This window comes from Poecilia mexicana, unplaced genomic scaffold (assembly GCF_051168715.1).
Source record: "Poecilia mexicana isolate PSO_F unplaced genomic scaffold, ASM5116871v1 scaffold_22, whole genome shotgun sequence".
Taxonomy (NCBI): Eukaryota; Metazoa; Chordata; class Actinopteri; order Cyprinodontiformes; family Poeciliidae; genus Poecilia; species Poecilia mexicana.
This window is the reverse complement of record NW_028263391.1, coordinates 7,884,793-7,902,359: the sequence shown is the minus strand read 5'-3', so window position 1 is coordinate 7,902,359 and position 17,567 is coordinate 7,884,793. Positions and strand designations below refer to the sequence as shown.

Genomic DNA, 17,567 nt, shown 5'->3' with positions numbered 1-17,567 from the left:
ATCTAAATATTACTTTGCAGAACAGAAAGTGTCTGAAACCTTATACTGCAGCATTCTTTCGGTAGGAGACAAATTATCCTGCTGTTCAGCCCTTTTATCCTGATCGGGACAACCAGCTGTAGAGATGTAACACAGGAAGGAACAGGGGGTTGGTGGGGTGTTTTCAGATTCCAGCAGGACACCTGTCTTCAACACGACTCGATTCCAAACGTGCTACACAAGCCACGTCCCCCCAAGGTCAAACAGGTGCCAACGTTGGCCGACGACTGGTGAAAATCCTGCCTCTCCTACTACATGTCCGTCCTTCTTCCTTTCAGTACCTCGCCCCCACCAACTCTCACAAAAAGGCCAGACTCAAGAGATGCAAATGCAGCGGTAATCCACCAAACGCAGAGGAGCCTGCAATGCAGCTGGACCCAGAACCGGCTGCAGCAAACAGACACCAGAGAAAAGCACGGGTCGCACAACTGAGTTCTTCTGAGGCCTTCATTTGAAATGCACAAACACGAGCATTTAAAGGACACCACGCCGCCGTGGGTTTTCTTTAACCGTAAGCACAGAACGGTCGCACGGGTAACACGTGATCAGCCGGGCGAACATGTGCATGCCTCTCGGTAAGACAGAAAAAAAAGGGAGCTTGAATTAATTATTGAAATGTTCTCACTAAAAGCAATCTGAGACATTTTTTTGTTTTTTTAGAAACAGAAGTTGGTGTTTATCACTACTAAAGAAATGGTAGGGAGAAACTACTGGGCAGATGATAAGACATTATTGTTGATACAAAGGGGTAAAATTGACCTTAACAAGGAGGCTCATTATCTGCAGGATGGGGCCGTTTTATTTTTACTATTTCTCCACGTATTAAAATAGGGGGTGATTTTTAGCCGTCTTATTGTGGAACTGCAACGGAGTGTAAATAATGAACCAGTTCCAGTCAGAATGCTCTAAGAAGTGATCTAATCTAATCCCATAATCCCACACGGCAGTCTCTTGACTTGGTCACAGAGTTTTTTTCTTGGCAAATTGTCATTACATAAGATTCTAGGATTTATTTGCATTTATTTTTTCATGTATTACCGGTGTAAACCCCACCAGAGATGATTAATCTGAAATATGGACATTATGATTAAAATTAGAACGTGTGTCATATTAATACCATTAAAATCTTTTTTCTTTCCACATTTTGTCACAGTTTCCAATGGATTTTTGGATTTTTCCATTTCTGCTCCCCTAGTTCAATATTTGTGAATTCACCACCTGTTACAGATGCAACATGCTGCATGATAGCATTAGTAATTTTTCACTTTGTCTTGTATAAATATATATACTTTAACTTCATGAGGAAATACAACTTAATTGTTCGCTAATTAGAAAAAAGAGAAGAAAATAAGGTGGGAACTTTCAAGCATTAGGTAATAGAAATGAACTAACTTAATGTGTTGCTAAGTTGAAGGCACAATGTGGTAGGGAATTGGACAGAAGCATGTTCTTAACTTTGCGCTGCACATTTAGCTCCCATCTAAATTTGGGCTATTAGCTACGGTTAGGTGGTTAAACATTCGTGCTTAAATCCAAGTTTATGATGAGCTGAAACTGATCAAATTGGTTGACATCACCTCCAGCTCTCAGTTTATGTAATATCCTCAGTGAGCTCTCCAACCTTGACCCTTCACCATGCGAACACACTCGGTACCGATTCTGGCCCTGGAGTGGCTTTCTGCAGACAAAATACATTCGGTTAGTAAAGTCTCACTGCCTTTTTTTAACTGCAGAAAAGCAGAGCTTCTCTGTGTTTTTAGCCTTGGACAGTTAGATTGGAAGAGCTATATTTCCACACGCCCACCCAGCAGTGTGGGTGTAGGGTGGATTTGGTTCCACCAAAGGCCTTTTTTAAGTGGCGCAGGCGTGTTGTTTTACTTGGCAAACGTCTTTCTAAGTTGGTTCAGGCTTCTTTTAAAACACTTTCTCTGCATTCCCCAGGCGTATGTTTAGCACGTTTGTTTACGTTCGAAAATGTCACTTTAATATTGATGTCTGTTATGAGCGTATGGTTATATACATTTATAGAGGGACATGTGGCACGGTGAGGCGGGGCACAGATCCTGACAAGCCCAGCCAGGGCCCCTGTGGGGAGCGGGGTGTGGCGGAGGCAGCTGGCAGAAGGTTTTGGAGGTTTTGATCCTCCCTCTTATGGCGCTCCCTTTCATTTTCAAGAGAGTCGCATGGGAGTTAAGACCTAAATGCAGAAAATTCAGTAGCATATTAAGGTAGATGGGTAGTAGATAAAGGTCATTTTTGTACAACTCTTAAGCTCTTCTAAGTTCAAATGGTTTTATAGGATGTAATTCGCTAAATGTCTGCTTAATCAAGGTTTTTCTGAATGCGTGGCAGCATGTTGACTGATCAATAAATGCTGCGTTTGTGCAGAAACCCCTCAGTACTCAGCAGATGTACCAGTGCTGGATGTGTTTCAGCTTCCCTCATCAGGCATCAGTCAGCAGGCGGATCATTCAGCAGGGAAAAGACATTAAACTACTACCTGCTTTTGTTGGCAAGGTTTTTTTTTCTCTAGGGTTTACTGCCTAAGTGCTTCCACACAAAAAAACATTTAGCAAATTGAAAACTCTGACAGAGTTTTTTGACACGCTTTGCTCTTTTGAAAATTTCAGATTCAGTGGATTCATAGTCTTTCTGAAGATGTGCTTCAAAGAGTATGAATGCAAAGTTGTACTTGTTTGAAAGAAGGTTTGTTGGTAATTCCCTGATCCATCTTTTCTTTCACTCATGTCAGGTTGTGACAGGAGCTCCCATGATGAGATCTCAGCCCACAGACACCATCAGTCACCGTGACAACCTCTTAGCTGCACTTCTAGATCCCCCCCCCTCAACCACTCATAGAAATTTTAGCACTGGCTTTGATATTTTATCTTAGCATGCATGTGCTTCTTCCTCATAAGCAGGATCGTCTAAATTTCTATTTCTGTCTGGTCTACTCTAGAGTAAAATCCACTCCCTGGCGCGTTCCATTTCTCATTCCTACCAACGTCTGTGAGACTGCTTTCCAGACTTCTCACCAACTGCAAGTGTCCCTCTAAAAAAAGGAAGACCCACTTGGTCATTCCCCAGCTGCTCTTCAAAAGAAAAAAAAAAAAAGAAAAAGAAAAGAAAATGTGAGGCTCTCGTTTGGTATTTTGGTTGGGAGCTGAAACTTGCCGACAGGATTCCCTGGCGAGGTGGGGCCTATTGGAGGAACAGAGGGCGTCTTTCTGAGTGCCACATATTCCAGCGTCTGCTGTCCGTTTCTGATATTTCTTTCATCTTTCCCTCATTGTGACCTCGCTTTCATTTTGCGAAGGTCACAGTATCAATAACCCAGAAGTAAAGTATGGCTAATCCCTTTGAATTAGAGCCAAGAGTTCTGTGGGTCTGTGCCTCTCTCACAGCCAGGAGGCAGATGGCAGACGGAGAAGCTAAAGTAGCAAACTGTGCTACTATATACAAGCATAAATGAGAAAAAAATATGTATATTTTTTGTGAAATTATTTGATTATGCTATGTTTAAAACCGGCAGTTCCAGACAGCTTTATTTCATAATACGAAATAAAAGTGCAATTTCTCACACTAGACATGCATTTTTTCTTCTTCTAGAGAAGAACACATTAAAAAGCAAGTGAGGACAACTGCAAATGATGACCCCTGCTGGAAGACTGAAGTCAATGCAACCCAATGCTATTAGTTCATCGGGGGTTTTGAGCAACAACAACAACAACAACAAACAAAATTACTATTTCTTGTACTGTAAAAAAAGAAAAGAAAAAAAGATACACCATCTGCATATTACAATTAGCACCAAATTGACCGTAAATACATAGATCCAGATTTCTTTGTCTTAACTGTAGATTATTTTCCCCAAAACAGAGACAACATCTCCCTCTGCTGGCGGATTAATATAATTACACACTTTAATTTTTATTCCTAAGAGTTATCCGCTTCAGCATGACGACTCATTGTTGAGGTCAAATATCGATAGTGTGCTATCAATAGAGCAAACTATTTGAGGACTTTCTTTGAGCAGGAAAGATGAAGTCAGATTCAAGAACTCTGCAGTTGCTTGTGTTATTAGTACAAGTGATATCATCTAATTGTAAGTTTCTTCATATCCACAGAACTAGTTGGTACCACCAAAAAGCCCTCACTAACCCTGGAGAGTGACTGTGCAAACAGGAATCAGCCCTCTGCCTCTCAAGAGCTGTGTCACACGTTGCACTTTAATAAAAGTAATTACATTTCTTCTTCAGTTAATTAAGAATACACCTAATTGCACCAAGGTGTGCTGGAGAAAGTGCTCCAACAATAGTCTCTTTGTTATTGCCTCCCCATAGAGTCTGTCTGTTTCCACCCACCGCCCCGTGAGGGAAATGTAAAAAAGCACAATCAAAGCTATGGCGTGGCTTCTGCGGGGGGAAAACAGGCCTAATTGATTTCCTTTGTGTCCACGTCCTTCCCGTGGGAGAGGAGGAAGGTGAGGAAAGGAGATGCACAGAAAGAGAGAGCCGGGGAGACGGGACTTTCTGAAGACGTGCTGCAGTATGCAGAGCCAAACTCTGGGATGCACCAGGGAGGACACCTGCAGAGCACGGCTCTGAGCAGAGCTCTGCCTCAGTGCTGCTCCGCTCGTCTTCCTGACTGCAGAACATCTGGCAGAGGAGCAGTGGAGATTCAAATCGAACATCTGCAGGCAGCACGCAGCCAAGGAAGCAGTCCTAATGAAAGCAGGAACGGCTCCCAAACGCACCACTACAGCTATACTATCCATTTTCCTTTAATTGGGACCACATTTATAGATTGGCAGTTGTTTTCTATCTAATTAGAGGACGGTGCAAAGGCATAAGATTTCTCAGTGCTACACGGAATGAGGGAGCGTTCTCCAAAGGTGCTGCTTTTTGTTGGCTCACAGTGATGGTGAGCCAACAAAAACTTCACATTAGATCAAAGTGGGAGATAATAAAAAAATAAAAAATAAGACACAAACAGGAAAACATAAACGAAGAGCTAACCAAGACTAAACTTAAATGTTAAGAAATGTGCAGCTACCAGAAGTGATGTTGATTTGAGAGACTTAGGAAGATGAAAATGATGAAGAGGACAAGAAGAAGACATGACATTTCTGAAGGTCTGAAATCTCGTGTTAAAACTAAAAGGAGGAATAGATATTACGAATTAAGTTAAAATAGCATATAAATAGACAAAAAATTGACAAAATGAAAATAAATAAGTCAAAAGATAAATAATGATAAAGATTTAAACTAAATAATAGGAGGAGTATTGATAAAGTACTTAAAATAATAAATAAATAGGTAAATGAATAAGCCATGATAAAATTAAAAGACAAAATAGAAGTGCTAAATCTAAGATTTAAAAAAAGGGGAATATAAAAATAAAATAATCTATAATAGCAAATAAAAATGTAAAGAAAAATCAACTGAAATCTATTTAATTCACATAACAGGACTTTAAGCACGTTGTTATAGTTCATTGATCACCACCAAAAAGCTAAATCAGCTGAGAAGTGATTTAAAATCAAAATAAAGTCAGATGATTGTCTTAATGTGCATTGAGTAGAATTAAGGATACAATTCCTAAAGGTCATTATGGTAAAAACACAGAGAAAAGTAACGTTTTTAAGTTTGCTTTTCAACACATCATTGGACCAGGTCAGTTCAACACATAGAGACTCCACTGTCTCTATGGTTTGATTCCCGGCTCCGTAATAAAGACAGTGTGAGGTTGTGCTTAGATATTGAATATTACCAAAGGAAGACCGCAGAGGTGTGGTTAGATGAATAACTCATCCCATAAATATGTGAGACTAAGATCTCAGTTTGAACGTCTTTAAGCAGCTGAAACACCAGTGCACAATGCACAAGCAGCCAATGTGGAAACCGTAAAAGCGGAGTAACGTGAGCGCCTCTTCTGATCCTCCTCAGCAACTGTGCAGCTGGATCTGACTCTGACAAGCATTTGAACTCGTTGTTTGTCCAACACGTTCACACAGTCACGTATGAAAAACACACTGCCTGACTTCCCTCGTCCTCTGCCATGAAAGAGCTGAAGGAACACAGCACAGGATAGATGGCGTTCCCTCGCAGCACACTTCCAACGCTGAGGCTGCACGGCAGCAGGAGTGCGTGCGGCACAAGTGCACACGATTGGCCTGCAGCGGTCATGTGACTGCAGGCTGTAGTCCCCTGTGTTAGGCCACAGTAATTGAAGCTTCCATATGGTATAGATCAGATGGAGCTTTTAACCACAGCATTCCTGCAGCACAGAGGCTCCATGCTCGTACCCACAAAGAAAACTGAGCTAATACAACTGTGTGGGGGATTACTAAATGACATTCTCTCATCGTGTACTGGCAAATATGCTAAACACCTCTCACTGACAGTTTATGCGGTTGCAAGTCTGCTAACTTATGGTAAGTAATAAAATCGCAAACATACGGCGATACTGCGTCATGCAAGCAGAAAGGAGCAAAGCTTGTCTTGTTGCAAAACTTCCTGACTATAGTCTTAAAAGATTCAAATCTCTCTCTCTCTCTTTTTTGTGAGTCTGCGTGGTGGCACCAGCAATCTTCTGTGGTGCAGTATGTTGGAGCAGCAGCTTATCAACGACTGAGAGGAAGCAGTTAAATAAGCTCATCAGGAAGGCCAGCTCTGTCCTACGATGCCCCCTCAACCCACCGCAGGTGGCGGGAGACGGAGGAACTCCAGCTAAAATAATAACATCACACTAGTTCCAAGTGTGACGCGGTGGGAGACAGCGTTCGTGAACGCTGTCTCCCACCGCGTTCACGAACTGGAGAGCTTCCTTCAGTGACTGACTGCTGCATCTTAAGTGCACAAAGGAACGTTATTGTAGATTCTTCCTCCCAGCAGCTGTTAGACTTCATAGCTGCTGCTGCTCCTAACAAAATCAAACTCATGAGGTGTCATTTGCGCATCAGTGGGATGTTATTACATCTTTTTTGGTAAATAGTCTTCCTGTTTGCTATTGTAAATAGCTATCCAGTATTATTTTTCTTATGTTGTTCTTACTGTACGCTTTCATAGTTATTTTTTATATTTTTCTTTCCATAGTTTGAATATGGATGTTTCCATTTAAGTTTAACTTGCTGCGGTCACACCTCAATTTTCCCACTGAGCCAAAATAAAGAATAATTCTATTCTATTCTATTCTATTCTATTCTATTCTATTCTATTCTGTACAGAATGTATTTGTATTTCCAGTTCTATGCATGTTTTGGTATGTCGATGTGGCCATGTTGACGTCATCATCATCTACAGTCTTGAAAATATAAACTCTCTTATGATCGATATGAACAAAGGAAAGGACAGAGTGACAGTGTGATTGGATAGAAGACAATATAAATCAGCAAATCAGCAGATTTGGAAAATTCAGAGTCCATAAAGTAAGATTACCCACAACTGGCTTCAACAGTGAAGAGAAGAGATAAAAGTCCTGACAAGATGGCGCCAGGGTAACAACCTGCGGCTGAACGTCGACAACACCAAGGAGACGATTGTGGACTATGACAGGAAATGGTCTTCTTCTTCTTCTTCTTCTTCTTCTTCTTCTTCTTCTTCTTCTTCTTCCTCTCTCTATCAGAGACGCATCTGGTGGAAACGCTGAGAAACACCAAGTTCCTTGAGGTTTAGCTTAGAGATGATCTCACTTGATCCACCCAAATACATGCTCAGGTCAGAAAGGCAGGAGGACTGTACCTTTCCCACCCCGGGGCGGCTGCAGAGGGTGTCTTAAGGTCCTCAAAACCTTCTACAGGGGCTGATGCTCGCAATACTTTGTCCATCACTGGGAAGGTTACAGTGCTGCAGAGGACTGTTAAGACCTGTGGAGCGTGATCAAAGCAGGCGAGCACTACATTAGATCAAATCTCCCTTCACTGCAGGATATCAACAACAGGAGCTGCCAAGTACAGCCATCAAAATGATCACAGATACCTTTCAACCTAGTATCTGTCTGTTTAGGTAGTAGAACTCAGACAGCGAACACCCAGAGACTCAGAAGGGCCTGATATTCTCATAGCTTGAGGCTCCTCAACGGGGCCGTGCCGTACTATCTGAAACGGTTCACCACTACCATGAAGCGCATGTGTTGCACATTCCAGTTTTTACTTTTGATGTACAGATGCAGCTGATTGTCTTGACTGCACTGGTCATCCATATGTACTTCACCTGCCATTTCTAACAATATCATGTTGTTTTTCATTCTCATTGTTTATTTATTCATTATTGTTACTATTTTTCATTGGTGTTTAGAGTTCTACTTCCATTTAGGAATAGTATTTTTTGATCCTGTGCTTATGTTATTTCACTTGTCCATGTAGCTCTGCAACAAATGAGAATGTAACAAATAAACCTGAATTTTAAATCCTAAAAGATGGATATATTTGTGTCAATCCTGTACATTCATCTGGATTATAGGGACTTTTTTCTTTTTTTTTTTTACACACTGCTGTTGTATGATGCCCTTTGGTGGGAAGTACCTTAAGTCAAATTACTTGAAATGCACAAAATAAACAACAAAATAATGACTAAAAGGTTGGTTTTGGCATTACCAGTGGTCCAGCATACACATATTAAAGGTTCACAAGCACACTGTTGTGCTTTTATTTTCAAAATAAAAGCACTTAATTTGTATTAAATCGTGTAGATCAAGAGATCCTTTGGTGTGTTTTGACCATGTAACTCAGAACCTTTATTTCTCTGAGATTTTTGTTCTGTGCCATTCCATTGTGTGACAAAAAAATCACGCTGTTCATGTAAGCTACGTTGGCATAGCTACTGGAAGCGTAATAAAACTCAGGGGCGAAATAAAAAAGAGCCTGTTATCTGTTAAACTCCATTGGTTCAAAGGAACACTTGTTATTGATCACAAATAGAGGTTTCAATTTTGAACATTCATGCAAATTTAGAGATCTACACATATGGACCATCTGCTAGTGCAACTGCTGAGACCAGAAAGCAATTAAAAACATTAAATTCACACTAATACAGCTTAATTTAAGGGTAGTTCAATAACAGTCTTCATTTAAAACCATATAAAGTTACTCCAAAACTCATGTTAATGTGTATCTAGAACAGATTTTAAATCAATCACAATTATCGTCCGTTGTGGGACAGAGAGTGCAAAGAGGTTCTAACTGCCAAAATAAAAAAAGTTAAGATTTTAAGTAATTAAACTATAACTAATGATTCTGTAACACCTTTCACAAGTTATAACTCATGGCAATTCACTTTAACATTCACAAAAATGTGTAACAAACTTTAAAAAACAAAAAAAGGCAATAGATGTTCTTTCGGCTTTGAAGTGAGAAAAGGGAGCGTTACTGTCAGGAGTACAACAGTGGAAACACTAAAAAAACAGTATTAAAATCCCTGTAAACTGAGAGGTACACTAAATGCCCGGGGGGTATAACAGAAGTTTCTTCAAAAATAAAGTACACACAAAAAACGAAATAATAATAAAACAAACACAAACCCATATCAAAATCCATCTTTAAACAGGAATCGATTTCCAGCAGACTTCACTAACTTCAAGAAAAGTAAAACGTTAATATATATATATATTTAAATATATGTATATATATATATATATATATATATATATATATATATATATATATATATATATATATATATATATATATATATATATATATATATATATATATATATATATATATATATATATATATATATATATATACATTTGACTCCGGATGGTCCGTTCATAAATTCTTGACTGGTTTTAATTGAGATGACAGAAACACAGGGCTGAGAAAATTCAGTCTTATCACTCCCTCCACAAAACTCCACTCAGTAGTTCTGAGTAGTACATCAGCTACTCCCCGCCCCTGATCCCCTGCAGTGCATTTTAAAGAGGTAAATATGAACCTGGTAATCTGTGTTTAGCCTAGAAGAAGCAGTGGAAATTGGGGACGGGGTGGGTATGAACAAAGACCCCAGAAAACTACCCTGGTTCCTGCAAAAGGTTCCTGCAGTCAAAAACGCGCCTTTTGTTACATTCCTCCCCCTGCCAGAGTCTGAGTTACGTAGAGGTGTACTGTCTCTTTAAGAGCTCACTGCCAGTCTGTTTCGTATTGATCAATCCTCCATTTTCCAACACACAGCGGCGGCAGCGGGAGAGAGCAGAGAGCCACCCCTCTACCTGGAGAGGAAGCCAGGGACCAGGGGCAGTCATGGCAGCGAATATGTACCGGGTTGGAGGTAAGGCTGGTGGATTACATTTTAGAGCGGTAATCGCTTAAAGTCGCTCTCGCCATGATTAACGCAGACTCGGTTTTGTGTATTATTCAGAGCGTGGTCCGTCGTTGCTTCCCTTCGTTTTTTTTTTTTATTTCCCTAAAGCTATATAGCTCACTGAGAGATGATGGTGAGTCTGTGAAGAGAAGGGATGGTGATGAGGACTAAAAATTGCTTCAAAATGTCCACACTTCCTTTGTTTTATTTTCTCTTCCTTTAATGAAACTCGGCATAAACACGGACAACTTGAATGTAATGATGCACCTAAAGTATCGTCAGTGTTGCTTTTGTCTGAGAAATCCCAAAAGTTTTTGCTTTTGTTCAACTATCTCATGTCCTCGCTCCTATAAGTAGCATTTTGAGCACTTCACTGACCTCCAGGGACCGCTTTTAACTGACAAAGCATCCAGGGTTCAGGCAAGTGAAGGCAACAGGGACACAAAAAAGTTGAAAGGTACACTTAGTTTTAACAGATGGAAATGAGGGGGGTGGAAATCTTCTAGCATCCTTCTGGATCCTTTGCATATGTACAACTAGGGTGACCTCTCCGTCTTTTTTTTTTTTTTTTTATACAGGCAATTGCTTCTAATACCTAATTAAGATTCCTGATTCCCCCTCCCACTCATTTTCTGCTACATCCTGATGGTGCTCAGTAAAAATACTCCAAAAGGAAGTTCTGGCTGCTGTTCCACCGTTTAATTATAACAATGTTTTTTAGATTTGTTAGGTTTAAAACAAAGAAAAACGATCACAGAGTGACTTAAAGATACTCTCCAGTGGTGTACTTTTCCCCCTTTCCAACGAATGTACTGGGTAAGGAAGTATGGATTTTCACTGTGAGATTTCAGAAAAAACAAATGTTTCTAATGTTTCACACAAAAACTTGTGTGTTTTTGGGTTGATGACATCAGGAGAGGCACAGGTTAATCAACACTACGGAGGAGAGGCAACTTTTGACAGATTCTCATAGATTCTGAAATGTGACTGCAAGGGCTTTGACTGTACACGCGAGTCTGGATTTGACTGAGGATCATCAGTTCATGACGGACAAGGCGGTGAAATGATGACTGTGACATTTGCTGCGTTCTGAACTTTTATTTTGTTCAAATCAATTAAGTTTGTGCTTAAAATTTTCTATTAGTTTTTGAATGCGTTCACCTCTGGCATCGACTTGAATCGTGGTGATGACGGTGTGGTCTGTACTGCAGGTGGATGCGTGTTTTGGCCAACTGGCACACTTGCTCGTTGGTAAATATATTTGGTGGGAATAAAGGGGTGACTGCATCGCTGGAGAAAACATCATAGGAACTGAAGATGTTTGGAGAAATGTGGGGGGAAAAAAATCCATTCCTGTCTGACCTGATCATCTTGATAAACCAGCTGCAATCAGCATTTTTTTTAAATCCTTGGATGATTTTTTTTCTTTAAACATTAAAATTATTCATACTTGGCCTTACGTTTATGTTCATTTTCTTTCTCTCTTTTTTTCTTTTAATAAGCTCACTTACACATCCAAAACTGTTATATTTCATCTTAGGCTCATTGGATTGTGTCTAAGTAGCAGGATTTGGACAAACAGGGACTCATATGGTTTCTTAGTAACTGTTTTAATGCTTTCTCCATTTACTGTTAGACGGTCTTCAAGTTAGACGTATTTAAATGTTTAAGATAAATGAAAACACCTATTTAATTTTTCTCTCACTTGCTTATTACTCATGGTAGTCATAAAACGAAGTTATTTTCTTGTAACTCATGCTGAGAAAGTGATGTTCTTATAAAAGAATGACCAGAACTGCAGAAAAAAGTAGCACAAACCTTGTTTGTTGTTGGCATAGTTTCCAGAAATCCATGTTGTGTTTTGAGATGCAAACTCAAACTTTTTGTTGCAGTCGCTCATAACAGAAGCGACCAACTCTTAAATGAGAAGTCTGATTAGGTGAACTGCAAAAAAGAGGAAAAGCATACAAATGGGTGCCCTGTAGAGGTCTGATCGGGTTCTTGTGCCTTATGTGACGTCACCAGAGGCACAAGCTTGTTTTTGAAAGGATTAACTTTATCTTGACTAAGTCATTTACAACCAGTTACATAGTTAGGAAAACTGACAAAAGGGAATTCCTTTATAGATGAGGAACTACTCAAGTGAGGCTGATTGACTTTTACTAATTAGCTTTGAAGTTATTAAAGCCAACAGGGATGTTAGCTTTAAAGCTAACTCTCGACCAGCGTCATTACAGGAAGACGTGCTGCTGGGCTGGTCTGTGAGCACAGTAGGTTCTTTATTCGTTCTTATTTTTATTGTTTTATCCGTCACCGTGCCCGACGGATAAAACGGTACTGATTGTACAGTTCTGTTTCCAGCTGTTTGTAAGTGAAGGGAAGGGAGCGTGGAAGTGAAAACGATAACTTAAATGTTTAGGGCTGCGGGGACTCTGTGCTCGGCTCGGGCACACGCAGCGAACGGTGTGAAATTGAGCAAGGCCAGGTTGAAAATTAACACTTCTCTGACCACATATTGCTTAATTCGGTGCATGTCTTGATGCTGCCAGCCTCGCACACAGGTCCAAGGAGCCTGGATTCACATCTCCTGTCTCCGAGTAGCTACATCAGCTTTGTTACAAGTTTCCTCCTCTGTATCCCTTTCAGCTTGTGGGATTTGGCCCACATGCTGTTGCGCTGCATGTCTGCAAGTTAAATGTAATTAACGAGAAAAGACCAAACTATTTTATGTAAGGCTGTTAATTATTTATTTTAGACAGTAGTAGAGATGCGCCAGTCTCTACACAGTTTTCACTTCGAGTCTCATCAGTCAGACAAGTCAAATACTGAAAAATTCTTCTATTTTAAAACTAAAAATACCCTCTGTTTTTGGTCTATAAACACATCAACCAACAACATGAACTCTGGCTCAGTTTTTCTAAAATAACTTATAAAATGTCAGAGGTTAAGAATGCACAGCTATTGCCTCTATCAAGGAGCCGGATGAGTATTTTCTCTTTTTTTCCCTGCGTTCTAGTCCTTTTTTTTTTTTAAAAAAAAGGAAAGGAGCAATTAGCATCAGCCAAGTAAAATCTGATTGGTGTGTCACTTAACGGCGCTTTTGGTCTGTATAAGAAATATTGAAATAACTATAGGGGCTGAAGTATTTAGATGGATTTTAGTTTAGGCCAAAAATAAACCATTTTTTAAATGCACTTTGACATTTCACATCCTCCTTCTTCCATTTTTCTACCAATGCATGTAAACTATTATTTTGTTTTTTTTTTGCAGTATTTTCAGCAATTGTGGGGATAAATAATCAATAGAAGGCTCAAATCTCATGCATCTTCAATCATTGTATATTATTTTCAGAAGTATTTGTATTTCACCCGGTCTCCTGATCCCTGCTTGGGCCAGCTGATATCATCATCGATTATGACAGCTGATCAAACAAAATAACGAAGAGCGATCTCCTAGTGCTGGACATTATTTATTCAACCTCTAATTTAAATGCATTTTACTACAAAATACAGGAAACCTCCGATGTGCATTTATGAAATCTTATGTGAATTTCTTTTTCCTATCCAGCCCAAAAAAATTGTCACTTTTTAACCTAAAAAAAAAAAAAAAAAAAAAAGACTAACAACAAAAATCACAAACTTTCAGAGATAATTTCAACCTAGCATCCCGACAAAGCCTGGTCCTCAAAGAGACAACTATAACTTTGCAGGACAATAGGGCCCGTCTTGGGAAGGCAGCGGCTTCCCTTTTCAAAGAGCAGTGGACAAAAGATGGCTTCTTAGGCCTTGATGTCTTTGTTTGTTAACCGTGCTGGCCGCACTCTCCTCATCCGGCACATGCAACGCCAGTGTTGGTCCGCAAAGTGTTGATGACTAACAATGAGCTCACACAGCCAATGACTCGTCATCTCAGGGGTATTGAAGGTGGCCATGTTAGTTTTCAACTGGATGGAAATGATTCCTGCAACAAACTAAATCCAGCTAGAGACAGAAAGCATGGATGGGATTTTTGCATTAGATCTATGATTTTTATTTTTATTTTCTCTACCTTATACTTTGTGCATTTATAGTACGTTGAATGATTCAACAGAAAATGATGCCGGTATGAATGCGATTGGCCAAGGAAGCACAAGGCTCGGTAATAATGGTTTCCTCAGAAACCAAGTTCAGAGAGCTCCTCTCTCTTTATTAAGTCATCCTTACAGACATGAATGTTTCCATTTTAGCACGTCAACAATAGGAACTGCTGGGGGTTTCTCTTAAAAAAGAAAAATGACACAGATCCAAGTTGGTGCGATTTCTCTTCGGATCAATCATGTTGAGAGACCAAAAGTAAGTGTAGGCCTTAAACTGTTCAGATTTTCCCACCTGAGGTGTGGCTGATGCCTCGGCTCAATTAGCAAAAGAAATCTTTAATGGACAACTCCAACAAACGGCGCCTAAAGTTGAGCTTGTCCTCTTGCTGCGTATCAGCACATGCAGCTGTTCCATTCCACTGTTGTTTCAACAGGATGCACCGTATTTACTAGCTTTGTGACATGATCTGACGAGAGAGCAGTAATGTTAGAAGGGCCGCCAACGTTTTGACGAGAAGGCAGCGTCTCATGTGACAAACAGCTGATATGGTGTTCTGAAAGACTTGCGTGGAAGAGAAGATCATTTGATTCTTGAGTCGATGGTTAGATTACACTACTAAAGTTATTTCTTCTAAGGTTTCACACTTACTGTTATTAATCTAGAGAGTTTTATACTGCTTTTGTTTTCTCATTGGAGTTTAATTAAAACTTGTCTTTTTTTTACTCGATTAACCGTCAGTGTAGTTTTGTGCAAGACGACAAAAGTATACACAAGTTGCAAAGGACTGTTTGGAGTGCAATAATTGTTGGCTATTGTTATGAACTTGCAGTTTTTGTACTAAAGTACTATTCAGCCATTTGGACAGAGTCTCATGGCAGCAGACACTCAAAATGCCAGAAGTGATGAAGCCCAAATGAGGGCAAAAGGGAAAAATAGGCATATATCACAAGTAATATCATTGCAATGTTTACCAGTATTATTGCCACTCCAAGATATTCAAATATCGTTTAATCCCAAGATATTCTCATTCATCTTTTTATCCGTTTGGCTATTTATCTGTTACATTCAATTGCTGTCACAAAATGTTTAAAAGGGTTTGGAAATCCTGAGTCTGGAAAACTGTGGAAACGATTTAAAAATCTTGTTGGAACTTTTGTAAAAATAATTAACCACAGAAGAAGAAGGAACAAATGTTTCACATTCATTTGTTTGCAAGTTTCTTGAGTAGTCATAATGAATTGATCTTAGAAGGAATGAAGAGATTATTAAAGCTCACGTCCCCAAAAGAGATGCACTGAAATGAAAATTTGGGCCGATATTCTATATAAATATCGCTTTTATGGCTAACTGATATTTATCAATATACCTCAGTAGGTTTTCGATACCTTGAAAAAACTGACAACCCCACTAACTTCACCCTTTCAGTTAAACTCCCCACTATTTTTTCTGCATCACCATCACATACTACATACAACTTCCTCCTCTGCCCCTTCAGAAACATAAAACAACAAGATAGAAATAAATATCGGTCTGTAATATTAGCCTGGCTTTAGTTTTTGGACCGATACCGATATGTTAAAAAAAAAAGAAAAGACCAACATCGGCATTGTGGATCCCTTGTCCTAATCCAGAGTTTTACTAATTGCAAAGAAAGTGCATCAGTAATGCACTTTCTGGGAATGTGTTTCGCAAGCTGAAAAAAAAAAAGGATTTTCTTTTTAATGCATTTATTAAACAGGAAAAGATTAAAAATTTTCAGCATTTGTCCTGCCAGTCAAGGAGAAATTGACCAATTGATCCGTTCTTCCCTAACAGGGACACGAACAACGGAGGTTTGGTAGAAAATGGTGAACAAGTTCTAAAACAGAACATGATTTAGCTTGACTTATACATTTAGCACGCCGATATTCGTACTTGGTGAAACGGTTCTGGTGTGAGAGAACCTCCTTTATCAGAACAGAACAAAATGTTTCACAGCTGGAACGCAGCGCAGCTCCTTCTAGTGGGAATCGAGGCCTCAGCCAGAATAGACATAAGGAGTGATTAGAGCTCGCACAAGATGTTCAGACATCGTACGGACACCGGAATATCATTTTGGGACAATTTCACATCTGCTGTGAATAAATACTCTGTGTTCAAGCAAGTTGTATTGCAACAAACACTGCTGTAAGCTCATCTAGCATTTGCAGAGGAACTCTCCATGTTTGCTTGGTGCGATTCGTTTGATGCTTGAAGTTATTTACCGATACACAAACCGATTAAGTGGAAAAAAACTTTGAGAGAGCTCATAGTTTGCTTGGCTGAGCGCTGGTGTTAATTTCCCACGCTGGCAGTTGTCTCGGCCCGCAGCTCCGGTGGGTGCGCTTCACACAGTGAAAGTCGGAGGCTTCTTCGCAGCCTTCCTGCCAAGTTCAGGACAGCCAGTTGGACAGATGCATGACAGCAATTACATTCCCTCAACAACGTGTCACCATCGCTGCATTTCAGAGACCAAACATCACCCATGTCTGTAACGATAAATAGTGTTAGCCAAGAGCTAACTGTTGTTGTGTTCCCCCTTCCTGCTGGCAGGAGCAGAAATATTTCAAATTTCAGATGTGGTCGGCTTCAGAATAAGCAGAAATGTTGCCGTTGTTCAGAACGCATGGCTGATGCATGAGTTTAGCTCTACTGTTTCACATAAATCTCTGCTAAATACTGACCTCTAAGAATATCCATGAAGACGTTATGTGAATCGGGGAGAGCTTTACTATTTAAGTATAGAAGAAAGGTAAGTTTGACTTCACAATATTACATTTCCAGCTATTACCATAGAAACCTCCATCCCTCGTCTATGCCAGTGTGGGCGGATCTTCCTCCTCTCGTACGTTGGCCTGGCCGTCTTCATCATTGCCTTGGGATGCTTAACTTTGAACAGGCCATGTTTATTTCTTGCATTTAAACCTTGTTTGTTTTTGCCGACTGGTGACTGATTAGGTTTTCATGTCCTTGAACTGGTATCGTCTCTTCAGAGTTCTCTCCTGCCAGTCACATGCTGTGTTCTAGCTTTTAATTGGAGTGCCATTGGCAGGAACTGCTGGATCTCAGTCAGGTGATCAACACGTGTCGGCAGATGTTGCGGTAGGCATGGATACCACCCCAGCTTTTAAGC

The 17,567-nt window shown here is 39.9% G+C and overlaps 1 protein-coding gene across 2 annotated transcripts in view; it reads left to right on the top strand.

Annotated features, from left to right (window-relative positions):
* The first annotated feature begins 10,024 nt into the window (after positions 1-10,024).
* The window catches only part of mta1 (metastasis associated 1), a 44,549-nt gene continuing 37,006 nt past the window's right edge, over positions 10,025-17,567 (top strand). The window contains exon 1 of one of the 2 annotated variants that reach the window (XM_014988795.2): positions 10,025-10,307. In XM_014988795.2, the coding sequence (XP_014844281.2) occupies positions 10,280-10,307 (28 nt within the window). In that variant the 5' untranslated portion in view covers positions 10,025-10,279. The remainder of the gene's footprint in view (positions 10,308-17,567) is intronic. The other variant, XM_014988794.2, reaches the window with a different exon arrangement.